We start from the raw sequence: 21,542 nt of genomic DNA on the forward strand, positions 1-21,542 counted from the left end.
ATGTATTAATATTGTAATCTGACAAGCTTTGATTAAAGATTATCAGTTGATATTGGCTGTGGAAGTCTGCACTATTATATTCTTATACTCATTTAATGACAGAGTTTACAGCCATTATTTACAATTTTTTCATTAATATCCAAAATTCATGAAATTTGCATTTAGTAGTTAAAAAAGTCAAACATGAAAATCCATTTTCATTGTATTATGTTTTCTTCTCTGTAGTGTTCCCTGTGTTCCTGATAAAGGAACCATATATTTTGAATAAGTTGTAATGTATCAGTTAAATTGTATCCACCCGATATAAATTCTTCTTATAATGTACACAGTTGTTTACGAGTGATCTATAAAAATGTACATCTTCAATATTCTGTATAGTAACAGCAATGGTCAGTTAAATACAACAAGAGAAAGGAAGGCCTAACAAGTTTTGTCTTCTAATTACAAATTGTGTGAAAGGAATATTTTTTATACTGAAATATGAATTTAGAGAACAGTTTATTGAGTACCGGTACACCTTTCAGATCATCAATTTAAAGATAAAAATAATGAAGATTGGAGATACAGTATGGCATTTTTGATTTTGTTCTGTAACAATTATTTGTTATTCACAAAAGCTGGTTATGACCAGGGCTAATATCTATATGCACCAATAGGCTTTATTGACAATATGAGTTAAAATTATTTCGTGATATATTATTTTGTACCATCTTAGGACATTGTTGCTAGTTTGAAATGACTTAAAAGGAAAGTAAGAGGTATATTTACATTCTTTTCTATTCAAAATAATACATAGGAATGTTCTTTTATGAATTTTTGAATTGTTTAATGGTCATGAGCTGAACTTATCATCATACTAATAAGATGCTGTAATTTTCTTGGTTACCTTTGAAGTATATGAACTTATTTATATGCAGGACATGTTTTACATTTGCGTCTTTTTTCATAATTATCTTTGAGTCATCATGATCTAAGTTATTAACCCTGGTTATAACTAAAGTGCACAGCGCTTATCAACATAACTATCTGTACAGTGTCCGGCTTCAGAAAACTTCTGCTCCAATTGAGGCACTGAATTTGACAAACAAAGGCACTCTTCAGTATCAAATAGTGTTCAATAGACTATCGAATACCAAGATGTTTCACTCATATTCTCTAAACTACACATCAAACTATATAGTTTCCTATATTATTTCCTCTTTGCACTGTGAGTATGGCAGAGCTGAAATTTTACTTCTGTTCAGAGTTCTTGATAGAAGAAGCCATGAGTAGTGCAAGGACGACTCCAGCTAGCTGGAAAGAAAGAAAAAAAAAGTTATTTTTGTTGAAAATATACTATATGGGTAAGTCAAAGAGTAAGTTTCTTTAATTTTTTGTCTTTGAACAAGTGAATACAGGTCAATATAAAGAACACAGCTTTATTTAGTCCTCACTTTATTATTGTTTTTGACATTATCAACAAAGTTATTGAAGCATTCATCATAGCATAAACCAAGCGTGCGGTAGAAAGAGGTGTCCTGTTCGTTTAACAGCATTAAATGATTCAGCACTCCTCTCTTCCTTGTCATAAATCGAGCATCTGCAAATTCACAATACAACTTTCACTCTTCCGAGTCAGACATAACTTTCTCTTTGTATACAGATAGACTCTTCTGGGAATGTTCGCAGATTCCGTATTATTGCCCGCAGAAAACAGAACACTGTACCGACCTCCTTCCGCAACCACTCGTTCAGCAAGCGCCATTTTGTAGCAGTCGCTGTGCCAACATTCTGGTTTGCTAACTTGTGCACCTGTACACAATCTATTCGTGTGATTACGAACTATCGGTACCTAAGTTGGAAAACACCCCATTCTTTTGTTTCTGAGCACTAAAACGGGGAAAAGAACGTTTTGACTTGCCCTCCTCCTCCTCCTCCTACTACTACTACTATTACTACTTCTATACTATTACTTCTACAGTGAAATACCAGTGTAAAAATTTGAGAAACTTAGAAATTAATTTATGGTGAAATTTTGTTATAGGTACCGAAATAAGTAAATTCTTAAGAACTAACCTTTTATTATATCCGGTGCAGGATCTACGTTATTTCAGCATGAATTTACAAATAAAAAAGCTTAATATTTATTAGACAAAAGAAAAATACATATTTTCTCTAAATTTCACATTTTCCTGGATTTTATTTTTTGAAAATGTCTGTGATAGGTATTCTTCTGAGCACACCCATACACAGAAGAACATTCAAGATAGTCACCAACCACTACACATGACTTAAGACAGATTCTGGCACATCACTTCTTGACAGAAGACAATCTTGAAGACCACGTGCCATGTTTGTTGCCTGTACAAGAGTCAAACTCTGTCAAACACTATGAGGTACAACTTCCTCTTCTCCACCTCATCAGCACATTGATTTCTATCACTCATAATGTCTGCCACAATGTCATTATCAGTGATTGTTTTTCTTGCATTAACACATCACAGTCCACGCTGATGTAGTCGGCAAGATTCACACTTGTTGACACATCCAACTTTTCACATTAACACTTTGATTTTTCCTTTGTTTGTAGATCATCAGACACTTCACTTTCTGTGAGGTTTTCTTCATAAACAACTCCAGATTTTCTAAAGCAGTTTGCAATGATTTCTCATTCCTTTTTCTTTACAATTTGCTTTACGTTGCATCGACACAGATAGGTCTTATGGCGACGATGGGATAGGAAAGGCTTAGGAGTGGGAACGAAACTACCCTGGTCTTAATTAAGGTATACCACCAGCATTTGCCTGGTGTGAAAATGGGAAACCGCGGGAAACCATTTTCAGGGATACCGACAGTGGGATTCGAACCCACCATCTCCCGGATGCAAGCTCACAGCTGCGCGCCCCTAACCGCACGGCCAACTCACCCGGTGCAATGATTTCTTCTTTCAGTGATATGTATGCAGCATTGAACATCTGTATTGACTCCAATACTTACTTACTTACTTACTTACTTACTTACTCCTCGGCGCTACAGCCCTTGTAGGGTCTTGGCCTCTCTGGCGATTCTAGCCCAATCTTCACGATCTTCTGCACGCCTCCTCCACCTTCTTATTCCCATCTTTCTTAAATCCTCCTCCACCTCACCCAGTCATCTTTTCCGGGGTCTTCCTTTCCATCTTCTACCACCTGGATTTCCTTTGTAGATCTTCTTGACAGCCCTATTATCTGGCATTGTCTCCACGTGTGCCAACCACCTTAATCTGTTGCTTTTTATTTTGGTTACGATACTTGGATGTCCATAGAGTTCTTCCAATTCCTTGTTTTTCCTTATTCTCCAAAATTCCCCTTCCTTCACTGGTCCAAAAATCTTTCTCAGTATTTTTCTCTCCCATCTGTTCAACAGTTCTTCATCTGCTGTGGTCATTGTCCATGTTTCAGAACCATAACTTACCACTGGACGTAATGCTGTTCGATAGACTGTCAACTTTAATCTTCTACCAAGGCTGCGTGATCTAAACACTTTCAGTAAAGCTAAGTAAGCCCTATTGCCTGCAGAAATACTCGCTTTTATTTCCTCTTTCATGTCATTATCTTTTGTCACCAGCACTCCTAAATACTTAAACTTTTCACATCTCTTGTAGTTAATCCCATTCAATGGTATGCACTTGTCTTCCCTAACTATGGTCCTCCTAGATGCAAACATGTAATGAGTTTTGGCATTATTCACTCTTAGGCCCATTTCTCCTCCTTCCTTTTCTAATCTATCCAGTCCTACCTCTAGGTCTTTCAATCTTCTAGAAAGCGTATCAACATCATCAGCATACGCCAGATTCTGTGTTACACGGTTGAACAGCGTACCGCCTGGATTACTGACCTCCACCTTTCTCATCACACGCTCCAAAACCACATTGAAGAGCAGGGTAGATAACACATCCCCTTGCCGCAAACCTTGGTTTACTTCAAACTCCTTAGTAAGATTTCCTTCTATTTTAACCATGCATTTAGTACCCGTTAGGGTCATTTGTACAAGTCTTATCAATTTAGTTGGGAACTCCATGTCCATCATTGTTTGATATAGTTTCCTCCTTTTCACACTATCATAAGCCTGCCGAAAATCCACAAACAGCTGATGCACATCCACATTATATTCGTAGCATTTCTCCATTATTTGCCTGACAGTGAAGATGTGATATGTTGTTGATCTACCCTGTCGAAAGCCACTTTGGTAGTCTCCTAGAATCTGCTCAACCAGTGGAGTGAGTCTCATAGACAAAACCTTGGCTAAGACCTTATAGACAACACTAAGCAAAGTTATACCTCTATAATTTTCACAATTTACTTTATCTTTCTTCTTATGAATTGGGCAAATAATTGCTAAGCTCCAATGCTCTGGCATTTGTTCTGTTTCCCAAACTTCCACAATTAGTTGGTGAACAAGTTGCATCAACTGTTCACCCCCGTATTTAATCATCTCAGCTGAGATGTTATCTCTTCCTGGAGCCTTATTATTCTTCAAGTACTTAATTGCCGTCCTTACTTCTTCTATAGATGGTACAGGCAGTGGTTTTAAATCTAGGCTAGGATCTTGCAAAGGCTGCCCATCCTCTTCTTCCTATCTTACCGTCTCTGCAGCCATATTCAACAGTTCACTAAAGTATTCCGCCCATCGATCAAGAATCCGGTCTCTTCCCCAATCATGTTTCCTTCTTTATCTATACAGAATACAGCATGTGGTTGAAAACCTTTCTGTAAGTCCTTTATTTTCCCATAGAACTTCCGTACTTCTTGCATATCATATTGTTCCTCCAAATCTGTAATCCATTTCCTCTCTGCCTCTCTCTTCTTTCTCCTACAAATTCTGTCTGCCTCTTTTCTCTTCTTCCTAAATTCTTCTACACATGCTCTTGTTCTCCTGCTAAACATTTTCTTCCTTGCTTCATCTCTCTCCTCAATTGCTTTTCTGCAATCGTCATCAAACCATCCTTGCCTTTCAGTCTTTGCTTCCACTCCTAGTACTTCATCCGTAGTTTCCTGCAATGCATCCCTCAATAAAGTCCACTTTCCTTCGATGTTTTCCACTGCCCAGCTTTGTTGTTTAGCCTCCAATTTCTTCTCCATCCTGGATTGATATAGCTGCGCAGTTTCGTTATCTTTCAATTTTGAGACCATATATCTCTTTGGAGCTTTCCCTTTCTTAGCAGATCTCTAAGTTTCAATATATTAATACTATTCTCTCTCTCCATGGCAATATTTTTCAGGAAATTGGCTTTAATTTGTGCTTTATTTACAAGAAAATAATCGTAAAAAATTGTGTAATCCGTAACGGAATTATATATATAATAAGAACGGTAGGGGTAGACCAAGGTATGAATATGACAAGAAGATTAGAGCAGATGTAGGATGTAGTTGTTACGTAGAAATGAAAAGGTTAGCACAGGATAGGGTGGCATGGTGAGCTGCATCAAACCAGTCTATGGACTGATGACTCAAACAACAACATATATAATAAGAGTTTTGTCTGTACATTGCTCCGAATTTTAAAAAAGAATGGTATTTCTATATCGGTCGTGTCCACAGTAACAAGGAAATGTACTTTTTACTTTTCCATAATTTCTGTTTGTCTTGTCTGTATGTCTGTCTGTATGTACGCGGATCACGAGAAAACGGATAAAGAAAATTTAATGAAAATCGGTATGTAAAGTTGTGAAATAAGCCACTACAATCTAGGCTATAAATTATTTTATTTACGCTGAGCGAAATGGTAGTTTAGGGGAAGGCCTGAAATTTAATTCTCAAATAATTATGTTATCAGTGGTCCTATTGACGAATACTACGTCAATAAAGTTATATAGAATTAAATTTCCGATCATTTATGTCTCATACATTTTTACTGTACCGTCTGTGATAACAGAGATATTCATGAATTTGTATTTCTGTTGCTAAGTCCATATCAACGCCGAGCCACGAGAAAATGGGTAAAGAGAATTTAATGAAAATCGGTATATAAAATCGGAGAATAAGAAACAACAGTCTATACTATAAACAATTTTATTCACCCTGGATGAAATGGTAGTTTAGAGGAAGGCGCCTAAACTTTATTTTTTAAATACCTGTGTTATTGGTCCTATCGAAAATTACTACACAACAAAAGTTATAGAGAGTACAGATTCCGATAATTTATGTTTTATTCAGTTTTACCGTAACGACTATGATAAAACTGGTATTTCAGAGTTGGAAGAAAACTAAATGTGAAGGCCTACAATATCGAAAACTCATGATGTTGACCAACAGTAACATTACATTGACCATTGTTTGTTGTGATATTCTTTGTCTCTTATGCTGCCATCTCCGATAGATAGGATTACTGCTGCGTAAAGAGTATAACAGCCTACCTGTATATCGGCGGGAAATAGCTGGGGAGTTACATAACTTTCTTTTTTTTAGCATGCCATTCCTCTGGTTCATACATTTTCTGATTCTGCTGCTACGTAACACATTGATTCATCATAGTATTCCAGCTATTCGATCCCTACTATGACGCGCTGATTGGAATGATCAGTGCGCACACTAAACAGAATAATGGCAGAGGCTCACTATGGCCTGATCTAGAATTACAAAGTCGGCTTATTCCAAATTATACCACCACAATTCACTAAATAACTCCAAATTCAACCATGAAAAGAGCCGTTTCTTAAGAAAAGCTTATTCCTCTTCACTTTTATTCCAAATTAGGAGCGAAGACGGGGTTTCTCCTTTGGCTTGGAGGAAAAATTTGCTTCCAAGTCAGATACTTTTTCCCCCGCCAGTGGAGTGAATTGAGATTTTCCCACTCATCAGGTACTCCTGTTAAACAGATGCCCTGGGACTCTACACTATTCGCCCCATTCCCTCCCTCTCCCCGAATTTAAAGAGTGTTCACGGCTCACGGCTGTCTGTAGCCTGGTTATTCCAGCTCTGAAACTTTGGACTGTTAGATCGGCAGCGTAGTACTGTTCGTTAAACGTGAGAAAATGTGTGTTTTTTCATTTGATCGAGTATTTCGTATGATATAGCATTGCTTTTAATAGTGATATCCCTACTGGCATCATTGTAATGATCTATGTTGATTTCAGTTGGGAAAACCACTAAGACAGTCTTTCTGAGGATGTAAAAAGGCAGCTGGGGACTGAATGGCTGCCATTATAATGAAAACTCCTCAACGTGCTTGTGACTGATGGTAGGCAGGAGGGCCTACCTTTACAATGAAAATTCCCTAACCCAGTCTTCACACAGGAAAAGACGTTTGGTGAGTTCCCCGTAGCGTTTCTAGGGTAACGTTAAGAGCTATGCATTTAATACAATCTTACAACGTGTACACTACCTAATCTAGAGTTCTGTATATAAAGCAAAAAAAAAAAAAAAAAAAAAGTAATCTCCGTACAGGCCATGAAGGCCCCTGGAGTGGTAACCTCGGCACTTGGTGGGGTAGAGTGGTTAACTGTAAGACCGGCCGCCTTTGCCACCAGGAATTAACCTGGTACGGAGTGAACCTCAGGGCCATGTGCATCTCCGGGTGTGGAAATCTCGTTTCTTAAATTTTACCAGTTGCTGACGGGGAATCGAACCCACGTCCATTCGGGTGAACCGAGCCCGCCTTTACCGCCTCGGCCAGGCAGCCCCTTGAGAGTTCCGTATACAATGTAGAATTCCGTAGCGAGGCACGGGTACATCAGCTAGTAAATCATCATTCATAATCTTCACATACTGTTGGATAGGCAACCCGCCGATCAGACTTGTCATGCGGTTTGCGCACCTTCCCCCTGATATTTGTAATCGGTTAGTTTCGCCTGTGCGATGTAATGAGAGTGCTGTCTGGTATTATCTGTATATGAGCGTGGTGTGCGAAATGACCGGCGATTTGAACAGGTTGAATTTCAATTATATTTTGAAAAATAATGTTAAACACTAACTCGTTATTCTGAAAATTCAAAAGTTATGAACGACATTTTAACACATATTAAATAAGAAAAAGGGAAGGGGGCTGATTATAATTTCGTAATTCTGAATATTTCGTTATATTGGCGTTTCTACAGCGACTTTCACTGTTCATGATATGCAGCCAAATGAAGTAATATTGTGCGTTATGAGTTAGGAATATGTCTGTGCAGCAAGCCCAGATTTTAATAATGAACACTGGCTTTATAAAACTCATTGTGATACAACGAAACAAAAAGTATGTAAAGAAAAATCTGTGTTTGTGCACGCTACTCCACAGGTTGTAAAGGTCCCGATCAAGTACGTGCTTCATAAGGAGCTCTTATGTATGATTGCAATGAAGGTTGTTGGCTAACTGGAGTGAAAATACTGTACACCAATAAGCCATATATATATATAGAGAGAGAGAGCAATCCACAAGGCTTGCTGTTAGTAGTGTCTCCGGAATCAGAATGGAAAAAGCAGCCATTCTTTCCACATTTGATAGAGGGAAAATTGTGATAGCACAACGCCTTGGTATCAGCATCTCTCATACGGCATGGCTTGTGGGCTGTTTTCGTGCCGCTGTTGTGAGCACAAATCGAAACTGTTGCAACGATGGGCAAACAGCGACGTGTCGTCCAGCTGTGTGTCGACAGCGGCTTATTGATGTCAGAGGCAGCAGAGGCCGCTACACATTTTTCAGAACAACCACGGTGCCACAGTTCGAGAAATCAGCAACAGGTACAACTGTGATGACCCGGCCGATGTTTCTCAGCATACTGTTCATCGAACACTGCTGCGCATGGGACTACATAGGCGACGACCCAGTCTTACTCCAATGCTGACTGCACTCCACCGAAAGCAGCACATGAAGTGGGCACAAAATCATCACCACTGGATTGGGAAAAGGTCGCCTGGTCTGATGAATCCCGATTTCTGCTTGATCACGTCGACGGCTGAGCGTTTGTACGCCATATCTATCTATCAGAGGCTATGGCACGTGTTTGCACAGTCGGGCAGAGACGGGTTGATGGAGGAGGTGTGATGATCTGGGTTACGTCTCCATGGTACACTCTGGGGATCATTATTCCGGTACACAGATCCCTAACAGCTATCCGGTATCTGGACGTTATTGGGAACCAAGTCCATCCATTCATGTCAACGATGTCCCCTGATGGTGACGGCCACTTCCGTCAAGACAATGGGCCATGCCACACTGCCAGGATTTTTGAGAACTGGTTTGAGGGACATGATAGTGAATTTGCTTTAACGCCAAGGCTCCTAAACAGCCCTGACAGGAGCCCCATTGAACATTTGTAGTTCGGCTTATAGAAGCGGGTTTGTGCTCAACAGTGTGTAGTAAGACGTCGTGACAGACCACACAGACGTGAAGCATTAGAACCCTGTGTCCCAGTGTTTTTGTGTTATGCCTTGATAGTTTAGCCTCCATATTATTGGTATTTTCCTCAGTTTCATTATTACCGGCTGTAATTAGCTTCATTACATAGCTAACCCTACTATCTCGTAGTGTACTAATTTCTTCTAATGTTGGCACCTCTCCCAGACATTAATTATCCCGCAAACCAGTGACTGGACGTAGCGTCTTACGACGATGTCCAATAACTAACCAAGAAGAAGAAGAAAGAATGTGCTCAACAGTGTATGCCAACTGGAGGTACTTCTGTTGCGCTTATGGTTCTAGACACCCCAGTATAACTTCTGATGTCTCGCCGATTGGATGCGTTCTGAAGAAAATCGTTGGTCCCACATCGTATTTTGTAGGTGGTCATAATGTAATGGCTCATGCGTTCCGGTGGACTGCGATTAAAAAATACTGGCTGGTTGATCTGTAAGGAAGGGCAACATTTTTAAGAAAGTATAAAGGATACAGAAAAACAGTTTATCATCAACTTCAGGAAGAAAAAATCTTAGCTGAATTGTGGTTGAACATACCAGTACACATAGAGCTAATGGAAACAAACAAACAAAATAGAGTGGGGTAAGACAGAGATATACATACATGCTCAGTTTGTGGAGAGACTATGGGAGAAACAAACACAAAAGATTTTTCAAAGATACATACATACATACATACATACATACATACATACATACATACATACATACATACATACATACATACATACATACATACATACATACATACATACATACATACATACATAGGTCCTTATATAATGTTCATTGATGGAAACGGCTAGGCAAATGTAATAGCATAAGAAACAGAGAATGGAAGAATCATGGAAGATTGTAAGGTCTGTATTTTATTTTATAATTAACAAAAGCTTGTGCTGTGGGGAACAAGAGATTGACACATGCGCACCCTAAAAGTACCGATACAGGACATAAAAGGAGTTTTAATATTCCGGTTGTGTTTTTGGTGCTGCAGGGGGTAGAACACCAAGTTTAGGTAGTGTACTGTATGATAATACTAACATTACTGGTTTTACGTCCCACTAGTACTTTTACTGTTTTTGGAGACGATGAGGTGCCGGAAGATTGTCCCGAAGGGGTTCTTCAACATGGCAGTAATTCTACTGACACGAGGCTGACGTATATCCACACTTTTAAATAGCACTGAACTGAGCTGGGATTGAACCCGCCAACTTGAGCTCAGAAGTCCAGTGCTCTACCGCCTGAGTTACTCAACCCAGCACAACAAACGGGTAGTAGTGAGTTAACTGTTTGGAAGTGGATGTGGCATCTACCGAGGGAGATATCCATTGAGGTTCACGTCGTATATCTGTGAGCTTGAATTCAGAAAATGATGGGTTCGAACCCCAATGTCAGCAACCCTGACGATGATTTTTCATGTTTTTCCCCATTTTCACACCAGGCAAATGATAGGGAAAACATGAACCGATATAACTTGAAAAAGTATTTTCTCACCCATGGGTAAAGAATACAAGTATCGAGCTCGAATTATTATTATTATTATTATTATTATTATTATTATTATTATTATTATTATTATTATTATTACTTGTAATATATGGCTATGAAGTGTTACATCCAGTTAGTATTCGTACTATTATTACGGTACGATTGCGTTGTTTGTGAGGTTATGTCATGAGACATGTGCTGTACATAAACATTTGTATGAGTTCAGTTAATGTAAATACCTGTAAATTAATACTATATAATTTATTATTAACTGTATGATGTGTAATCCGCTACAGAACTGTGACTTCCAGAATGGCACTAGATCATGGTAGAATATTCTGAACATTATAATCATGTTGTTAGGCACTCGAGAATTTACGATAAGGTATTTTCGTAATGCATCTTTCGAAAAGCCTGGCCAGGCACTATATGAGGAGGTGGTCTTGATGGTAACGACGAGTTATTGTTTAGTAGGAGTTTACTTGTGACCAAGTATTGAGACATGCTTTTAAGCAGTCATCTGTTTCAGCTGTGTTTTAAGGTTGCAATCTCCATGTGCAGTGATAGGCAATTGCCAAAATGGCGGTTTGTGATGCGAGTGTTTTGTTTGTGATAGTAGTGATTATGGTTATGTGTGTGTTTAATTTGTAAATAGAATGTGAATAAGTAACTGTACCAGCTGACAGCATTTCGTGTGCGTCTTTGTGGAGACTTTAACCTTAAGGGCATCAGCATGTCTGACACCCACGATCTTCATGTCTTCCTTCATATGATCAAGCTTGTTTCCGTCACATAGCTGTAAGCTTGCATTCGAGAGATAATGCGTTCAAAACCCACTGTCGGCAATCCTGAAGGCGATTTTCCCATTTTCCCATTTTCACACCAGGTAAATGCTTAGGCTGTACCTTACTTACGGCTACGGTGGCTTCCTTCTCACTCCTTGCCCTTTCCTATCCCATCGTCTCCATAATACCTACTGCGTCGGTGCCACGCGACGTAAAGCGAATTGAACAAAAACTGTGATAAAGGAGCCATTTCTTGGAATTTCCCCGTGGTCGATTTCTCCTGGGTTGTACTGGGTAGCCGTCTTAGAAAGTGATCGATCGTCTCTTCTCATAACATGTCCATCTCGCATCTGGTCTGAAGTTGGTGTAACTCCTCCGTTGTCTGATATGGTCACTTCTGACGTGGTTAAGTTTCATATGTCCTAACGACCAAGAGAGCATTTTCATTAATTGAATAGTCAGCGTACTGGCCTTTAGTTGAGAGGGTCCTGGGTTCGATTCCCAGCCTTGACGAGGATTTTCTTGGCTTAGGGACAGGGTGTTTGTGTTCTTCTTAATACAACACATGACACCACTAACTACCACAGAAATACTCAATAGTGAATACATTCCTCCATACAGGATAGGCGTCAGGAAGGGCATCCGACCATAAAACAGAGCCAAACCCACATCACGTGATGACTCCAATAAATTGAGAAAAAGGCAAAGAAAAATAAAATTTCTTTACAGTGTTAGATTCATATAAGAAGAACATATAAGAGCACGAAATGAAGTTATTTAGTAGTAAACACAGAAATTAGGACTCATCAGACTATTCACCGATGCTCCCGACTGCTGTCCGCTATCCTGACCAAACACTACAATGTTACTTGGATTGTAATATATCTTCAAATTTTTGAAGGTATCATTCATTGCACCTTTGTTGAGGCAAGGAGCTTACTGTTTACAAAAAAGAAGATATGAGATTTTTTGTGGCAATTGGATATAACGTTACTGGTGAAATTGAAAGATATGTTAATAATAAAAAAACATACAAGAAATAAATTAGGTCCAGTGCTGTATCACGTAGTATTGATTCTTTTCTTATCGCTAAATACTTTTTTTACAAACAAGAAAAGTTCAGGCAACAGACGTAACATTAGGGTTGAGAAAAGTGCTTATAAAACAAATGCTCCAGGTTATTTACATAAAACAAGTTTACAGTTCACTACACTAACCAAATAATACATTAGCCGGCATGATCTTGACCACAACCAAATATTATACAAACAAGATAAACAGTAGTATGTCCCTTTCAACGTCCAGTAAGGTATGGCATGGCAGTCCAACGAATAAATGAGGTCTCGGAACATCCTCCCACCTTGCAATTACTATTTTCAGTTGTAAAACACTCAATACAGCAACTGAAACACAAACTCATGACACATTAAAATGAACACAAAAGCAATGTCACATCAAGTGTATTCACAAATGAAGTCTCGATGACACTTTAATTCACGGCCCCAATGTTGACAATTTGAACTCTTCATGTGAAGGTTTCGTACCAAGCGACGTAATCGTCTCATTTTCAGGCTGCTTCCAATCCTCTGGAGTTGTGTGCACCTCTAGTGGATAGAGATGCTGAAATGGTCTGATCAGCTCTCCCTCAGATGTCTTCAGTTTGGCTACTCTTGCTAGTTTATCCTTCCCTAGATGCACTTCCAAGACGACCGCGAGCGGCCAGTTGATGCTTTTATAGAATCTGCTCCTATCAATACTACATCTACCACCTTGATGCTGTTAGTCTTCCTCTGGCCGTGGTGAACTAAGAGTGTCAAATATTCACCCCTAAATCTTTGTCGTATGTCCTCGCGTAGTTTCTGGAGGTACCTACGTTTGCCATAGTCAACTTTGTCAATTGCATCCAAGTCTGGAGTCTCATTTGTAGAAAGTCCCTGCAGAAATGTTGCTGGTGTCAAAGGCTTTAATTCAGCTGAATTGTCTGCAATGTATTGAACCCTTGAACTTACCACTCCATCGTTGGTCGGCCACAGCTGCTACAACAGAGCAATATTGAACTCTTAAATCTTGGGTCGTTGCGGGAAGAAATTCGGTCACGATCTTAACCAAACGATGGGGTTCAGAAGAGAGCCTAACTACTTGAAATGAGGAGCAAATATGTGCTTACTAACTTTTATTAAATTCGAAATGGCACGACAACATTATTATTTTATATAAATCCTTGAAATAAAAAAATATAAATCATTTATTATTGAATGTTTCAACCGCAGTCACATTGCATAGCGTTGATTTATTTCTCACTTTATCGAAGAGTTGCTTCGGGCAAAGTAATAAATTAGTGGACAGCGAAACTGAAAAACTGAAAAAGGGAAAACCTGAAAAACCGGGCACCTATTATTCTAACGATAACTGAGAATTAATCCACACGATCCGTGGAAAATCTGACTTTCAACAAGTAGAACGCCTGATTTTCTCTCAATTAAGGTTATCCACCAGTCGAATACCCTTGCGGATACGAAACACCCGCCGAATGGACCCTTAATCGAACCAAATTGACTATCAGTTGCTTTGGATAGGTTGCGAAATATTATGGGAAAGCATGGTGTTCACTACGAGTTAACAGCAGCATTCACAATTGAAATAAAATCCCACCATGTATTTGTCATTCATGACACCCTTAAGTGATAAAATAATCCCGATGCTAAACGTGCATCACACAAACAGCTGTTCAGAAGGAACCAACAACACCATGATCCGTGAGGATCTTACGTTACGTCGTTCTGAAGGAACAAAACTGCGAAATGCAGGAAACACTTATTCATCACGCATTTATAAGAAATGCCAAACACTTAAGTTAATTAAAAAGTGGTAAATCACTTGAAAAGTCTTATTATCAAACCGATTTTCAGGTTAGAAATGGTTACGTTACGCTTAATAAAATTACCAGTCCACATTGAAAAATACAACAACTTAAGGAATTCTTTCCTTCTTAAACAATGACTACCATTACAGATCCATCTACTTATTGTTTGTCCCAACACACATCTACAAAGTTATCACTTAATCGAATTCAAAATACGTATAAAATGCCAGACCGACAAAATTGAAATTAAAAAAAAATATTACTGGCTGACGAATCGAAACCACATTCGCAACTCAAGTCTCTCACTAATACATTGAGTGTCAATATGCACACTATCAAAGCGAAACGGACGTCAGAACAACAAAACAATTAAGTCCGTAAAATAAAATAAAATATCGAAGTTATTTGAACTCAACACGCATGGAGAATTACAGTAAAATATTCAATCACCGTTAGGTCGATATCCAATGTTGGGCAACCCTCATTTGCCGATAACGGTCCCATATCTTAGGGAGCACCTTCCAGCTGTTGGGAGCTGCGCACAAGATTGGCCTCATTATTACCGATCTAACCCTCTTCATATTTCGTAGATTACTGCAGATGCTACCTTCGCCCAGGTCACTTCGCAAAACATCTAATCTGAGACTTGAGTATGTACAGCTGACATCCTAGACCTATAGTCGGGCTTATTTAAAGTCTGTATACCCTAACACTAATCTCTATGTACACGTACCCTCTTAATTCTATCGTTGAGCGTGAACTAGGACGTCTCATCATCAGTATACTCCTAGGATAACATGTGACGTCCTAAATCTATTGTCGGGCGGAAACTGGGTCGTATTATGCTTCCCCTAGCATATCAGGCGAACCAGCAATTTCAAACAAACCCTGACATTTCAGTTGTAAACCTGGTCAGACTAATAACACACAACGGAACAACGTCTCTTACTATTAAACGAACGCAAGTCGGAAAATGCAGTAAGTCTCTATCTCGTTACAAAACGTGAACTCGAAAAAAATATTTTGTGGCGAGCAATCCTCCAACTCAAACACGACCTCAGCATGCGCAATGAAGTTTTAGGGAAGAATAATAATTCCCAACACACGTCTACCATTTAGTGGATGTTGTCAAAATAATAATCATCTCCACCGCATTGGAAACCCTCAAATCGCCTACCGTTATTTCCAAATATTTATATCCATGACCATCCAGTGAAACGAAATTCAATAAATTTACACGATCACACAACACCAACCGTGTATTCTAAATGCTCTTTTACTCTTGAGGTCACATTATCCTAATATTCATACTGACTTTACGTAACTGGTCGCTTGACTTTTACTACCAAGATTTTAAATCTTTACTAGAATCGTTTTTCACTTGGGATCTTACTTGAACTCTACTGTGCATCACACAGTAGTCGTCTCAATTTTCGGATTGTTAGCGGAATACACTACAGCCTGCCACATAAAATCTCACATTTAATACACAGCCTGTCTCACAAATCCTTCCTCGGCAAACATAGCCTGTTTCAAAACTCATTCTCCTCGCCTTATCCCGGCGGTATTACTTAAAATCCAGGCTCCCTTTCACCTTTAATATTCCTACCACTCTCATCTCCACATATATAAATTCTTCGCTCTCAATCCATTTTTCTTATATTTCAAGACCCTTTTCAAATTTCAATCCTCTTGTGAAAAACAATAACCATCATAAAATACATCTCTTTATTTTACTGTTAATACAACTTTCGGACCTCGAGAATACCAGAACACACCGCGATTTTCCGTATCATCGACATACACGATATCACAAAATTTTACTTCCCATGAATAAAACATAACTTTATCGGATTTCACTGGAAATTTTCTAAATGCCTGCGATCCTTGTAAAACATACTTGATAAATGCACTTTTAATATAGGAAAATTTTATCCCGCGGTAGACATTATTATTATTATTATTATTATTATTATTATTATTATTATTATTATTATTATTATTAATTTCGACAAAAATTTCTGAATTCAAATTATATTTGAAATTAAGCCATTCGCCACGACTACTTTATCATGATCACCTTCCTAATTTTACTCACTTCGGACAATATCTCGAAGAACAACAACACAAGATTCCAACGTCGCATTTTATAGTTTCTTGACGTGAATTTTACAAAACTAAAATTTTCACATGCTGACCAAAATTATAACACTTTTCGCCTGATAATTACAAATATCACCCGATACACGCCTTGAAAAATTGGTTGGGACAAACAACAGCCTAAGTACAACTTCTTCTTTCTTCTTTTCCTGCCGCTTTTTCCCACACCTGTGGGGTCGCGGGTGCGAACTGCGTCGCACATGTGGATTTGGCCCTGTTTTTACGGCCGGATGCCCTTCCTGACGCCAACCCTCTATGGAGGGATGTAAGCACTATTGCGTGTTTCTGTGGTGGTTGGTAGTGTAGTGTGTTGTCTGAATATGATGAGGAGAGTGTTGGGACGGACATATACACCCAGTCCCCGAGCCAGAAGAATTAATCAGAAGCGATTAAAATACCCGACCCGGCCGGGAATCGAACCCGGGACCCTCTGAACCGAAGGCCAGTACGCTGACCATTCAGCCAACGAGTCGGACAGCCTAAGTACAACATAATACAAAATATAGACAGACCTGCATTGATGTCATCTTCAATATTCTGGCTACATTTAGCCAGCTGCCCTCGTGCTTAGCCGCACATGGATACAAGGAACATCATCTCCTTAAACATATCTATCTTACAAATACCGCCTTTTCACACGTTATTAAATGACAACACAAATCACGCACTTCCTTCGTTATGATTTTGTACAGCAAACCTCCTTCGTTCTGCAGTCAACTGCAACTGTCTTCCTTCTCTCCACACTCGGCTTTCATTCACCCTAATACAACAGGTGTTCCACAGATAACGAAATCAGAACTACTCTGACTAGCTTCCCAACTCCCTTAACACTTTCCAACACACACGAGGTGATACAATAATATCAGCTACGTATTTAAACAGACGCCTATGCTTTCACAGTTTTGTCGGCGAAAGTTCAGAAAAAATTTCTATCACCTTCCCTTTCTAACAGTAGATGTGAACCGCAGCCGCGAACATGTACTAAGTTATTTGGAGATCAATCTTATACACTTTTTCTGCCGACGACGGGCGTAAGCTTCGGCTGCTTCAGAAACCAGACCGACACTGAGAAATATGCAGAGAGGGTTTCTTTTATAGTCTTAGGAGGTGACGCTACTCACACCACTAAGCTTGATTATGTAATCTGCTAATTTCGCGTCCAATAGACCGATTTTCATGAAACTTGTTCCAGAATTCCGGACAGACTTGCGATTTATTTAGATGTTACTATCATAATTTTACCACACTCCCAACAGGTGAAATAAATTATTTCTGCCCGGGCGTTTCGCGGGTTTTCTTCATCCATTGACCTTGGGATGTGGAGCTAGTCCACTGATCTGACGCTGATTTGTACCTATGCTTAACTGCATTTATATTTACCCTGGGGGTCCTGTCTTCACGTAGGGTTTAAGAAACATTTAGATTATTTATTTCTGTATTTACTGTGTTGCCAAAATCTCTCGTTACGAAGAATTCCGCGAATATAAAATATTGTTGAATATTCGCAGTCCACCGAAGTGTCACGGTATTTCACGAGGTTGCGGCTCGGCCTGACACGGGGCGCTCGCTCCCACGAGACAGCCAGACTCACGAAATGGCCGCCCTCAAACAAATAAAAAGTAGCTTGTTATTTGAAATAAATATTGAGAAAAATAAAAAATAATTTTCTCATCGTAGAATTATGGGTTCAGTATGTAAGTGGTCTTGGGTTGATCGTTGCCTCGCAATCACACTACACAGTATATAATTCTTCATAGTATACAGAGGCTCGCCCCAAGATTCGTCGCAGTAGTCCTTTCACTCTTCTGACTAGTCTCTTCCACCATCCTCCCCACCAGACTGCAGCAGGTGGGATGAATTTCCAAGTAATCTTTCTGATGGCCGAGTGGGTGACAGTCTCATCTGAATCCAACGTTTACAGAGCATTATTCAATCCTACGAAATTGGTCTTGTTTTCTGAGTACAGCACAGAAATTCGTCCACGCCGGGCAATAAATCTTAATGCCAGAATGAAAACATCGGTAGTCAAAGACTGCACCAGCTCTAGATGTATTTTTTTTCTCCGTAGTGAGAGTCCTACCTTTAAAACAGTGCGGAGAGTGTGGTTCCGTTTATCGCACCAAATACATGTCCTATCACTCCTTTTTTCACTCGAGAAAATGACTGCTGATATGGGTAGCTTTTCTCTGTTGTTTTGAGATGTACACCCATAGCCACCTAGGGAATTGGTACGAGCCAGAAGGAGATGTTCTTCACTTTCTACCTCTTGTCTCAAAAATCTCAAAAGAATCTCGAGATAATTAGATTGGTCACCTGTTTTTGCTTGCCTGTTATACACGAAACCGTTCCCAAGTTTTCAAAATGTCATCTGGTGGTGCTGATTCTACAAGCGGGTAAAGCATTACCGCCGCATATTTATTACTAGTAACTCCTAGCGGCTTTAGTACCCTTAACTGGGTCTCCAGTTTATCGAAATGACTACGTAGACTGATATCATTTAGCATGTCAATCTTTTGAAGTACTAATTGCAAGAGCTCACGAACATAAATCTCAATCAGAAGTTCATCTTTTGAAAACCTCGATTTTAATTGATCTATGGCTTTCTGATAATTTGATGCTGAAGGAAAAGTTTCCACGTGTTCTCTACCTGACGTCCCAGGTACAGAAGCCTGGCAGAGGTATTGGAATTCATCCTCTTCGTCGATTTCGTCATCCTCATGTCTTTTTAAACTGCCATAAGAAGGCTATCCAGTTACGCACATCTCCACCGAACTGTTTAAGTTCTAATTTGGGCAATCTTAAATTTGTTTTACTCCTAGATTTACAGGAACCATTACTAGCAACACAATTTTCCCCATTGTCATTGAGTGTATGATCATGTAAAAAATTCCCATACCTGGTCTTTAAGGGTAGCCACATTTCGCGGTATGACTCCATGATTTCGTATTGGCCAGTGATTTCTTCTTCTTCTTCTTCTGCTTCTTCATGCTCACCGGCGTACCAAACCTCACTAATTCTTTCATCGAGCCCGAATAATCTTTCAGTCTTGTCCTCGAAAATCTTGAATCCTGCGAAGAACTCTTCTCTTGTGGGTCGTTCTGCATTTACTTTCTGTTCAAAGTCGTTGCCAGCACGTGTAAACAGTCGGGGCAATTGTGTTCGTAACTTTTTAACTTCGTAATTTCTGCCATATTTACGCGGAAACTAGTCCTTTCACGGTCACCAGATGTTAAGAAAAGTACTTATAACGTAACATTAACACAAATTAACACAAATGCTCCAGTTTATTTACATAAAACAAGTTTGCAATTGACTGCATTAACCAAATAATATATTTGCCGGCATGACCTTTGATCACATCCAAAGATTATACAAACAAGATAAACAGTAGTATGTCCTTTGTAACGTCCATAGATACACCAGTAAGATATGGCTTGGCAGTCCATGGAATATATGAGGTTTTGGAACAATCAGAATTTCATAGACTGTGTTATCAACTATCCTACAGTTCTGTATACTGCACATCTAAATCGAATAAAGTATTTTTTTTAATTTCCATAATTGAAGATCTCCTCGAAATAAGGATGTAACCAACAAATTTTTGAAAAATGAGATTTCAGTGAAAATAGGGTTTATCATCATGCCTCTATGCTGTGGTGCCATCTTATGTCTTAAATTTGAACTTCAAGCTGGTTCACAGCCAGCAGAACTTTGTCCTCCGTGGTGTAAGAATGGAACATCAGTCAGTGCTTGTGTTGGTTCATCATCAAGTGTAATAGCTCATTTAAAGGAAGACCATAGACGAAGTCACACATTTTTGTTATTGTTGTTATTTTTACTATTAAACTAATACAATTTGTTATCATTTTTGTTCCAGATGCATGTAAAGAATTTCTATTCCGTTAAAAACAAACGTAAGACATACTTGCAGATTATTTTCCATTGGATCACTTCCAATTAATGCATTATTTTTAAAACATTAAGTTATAACGATAAAATATTATTTTTAATAGATGAACTCATTTGTACACTTAGACATGTAATTGGTTCAAGTGGTGTACAAAAAAAATCCCGAAAGGAATTTTCCTCTCTCTCCTAAAAGAATTACTGATGTGTTGGTTACATCCTTATTCCGGGGAAGTCTTCAATTGCAAACAAACTAGCTTATGGCAGGAAAATAACTAATGTAGTTAAAAGGTTTGTGGAAGACTCACCTCGACAAAAGCAATGCCGATGCCTACGCCTGCCAGCACCAGAGCGCCGTCCTTCACTCTGTTCTTAAGCTTATCGAAACATCCTCGTTGGTAGATGCCCGGACTGTTGTACGTGGAATTGGAGCAACGAGCTCCCTCGGGTGCTGTGCTCATGCAGCACGTCGGAGGCACCTTGCCACTTGTAAGATGACCATTCCAGTCTTGAGGATGCTCCACTCCACAGCATTCAAACTGTTAAATGACAAATTTACATGAGAGTAAATGAAGACACATTCTGAATCCCACAGACAGTGGTAATCAATATAAGGGCCCCGTAGCACCCGCAGCTGCGGGGAGGCCCCATGGCCACCCTCCTTTTTAAAGCGTTATTATTAAAACAGATTGAATTTTCCGCTGAAGCTGTCTTTCAATAAAATCCCTTAATATTCTAGTTGAACTATCGATGTTTTCCGATCACTAAAATCTCGAAACAGAGTCGCACAGCACTGCAATTCTAGTTCTATTGTCGATATATATCAATGACGGCGTGTAGGTCCGGTTCCTGTCTGCTTAGGAAGTTTGTTGATTGTGTGTTAGTCGGGGAAGTTCAGGCTTTGTCTCCGTGGTTTATCATAGTATAAAATAAATAGGAAAAACTTATCACGTTCTCAAAAGAGAAAGCGTAAGATGGAGCTGAAGA

At 39.2% G+C, this 21,542-nt stretch overlaps 1 protein-coding gene across 1 annotated transcript in view; it reads right to left on the reverse strand.

The window, feature by feature from the left end:
• Window positions 1–481: 481 nt before the first annotated feature.
• The window catches only part of LOC136863304 (CD63 antigen), a 129,476-nt gene continuing 108,415 nt past the window's right edge, over window positions 482–21,542 (reverse strand). Inside the window, exons 4-5 of the mRNA XM_067139688.2 lie at window positions 20,864–21,094; window positions 482–1,293 (exon numbers count right to left, since the gene is read on the reverse strand). Of these exons, the coding sequence (XP_066995789.1) occupies window positions 1,231–1,293; window positions 20,864–21,094 (294 nt within the window). The 3' untranslated portion in view covers window positions 482–1,230. The remainder of the gene's footprint in view (window positions 1,294–20,863; window positions 21,095–21,542) is intronic.

The sequence above is a fragment of the Anabrus simplex genome, chromosome 2 (genome assembly GCF_040414725.1).
Source record: "Anabrus simplex isolate iqAnaSimp1 chromosome 2, ASM4041472v1, whole genome shotgun sequence".
NCBI classification, from domain to species: Eukaryota; Metazoa; Arthropoda; class Insecta; order Orthoptera; family Tettigoniidae; genus Anabrus; species Anabrus simplex.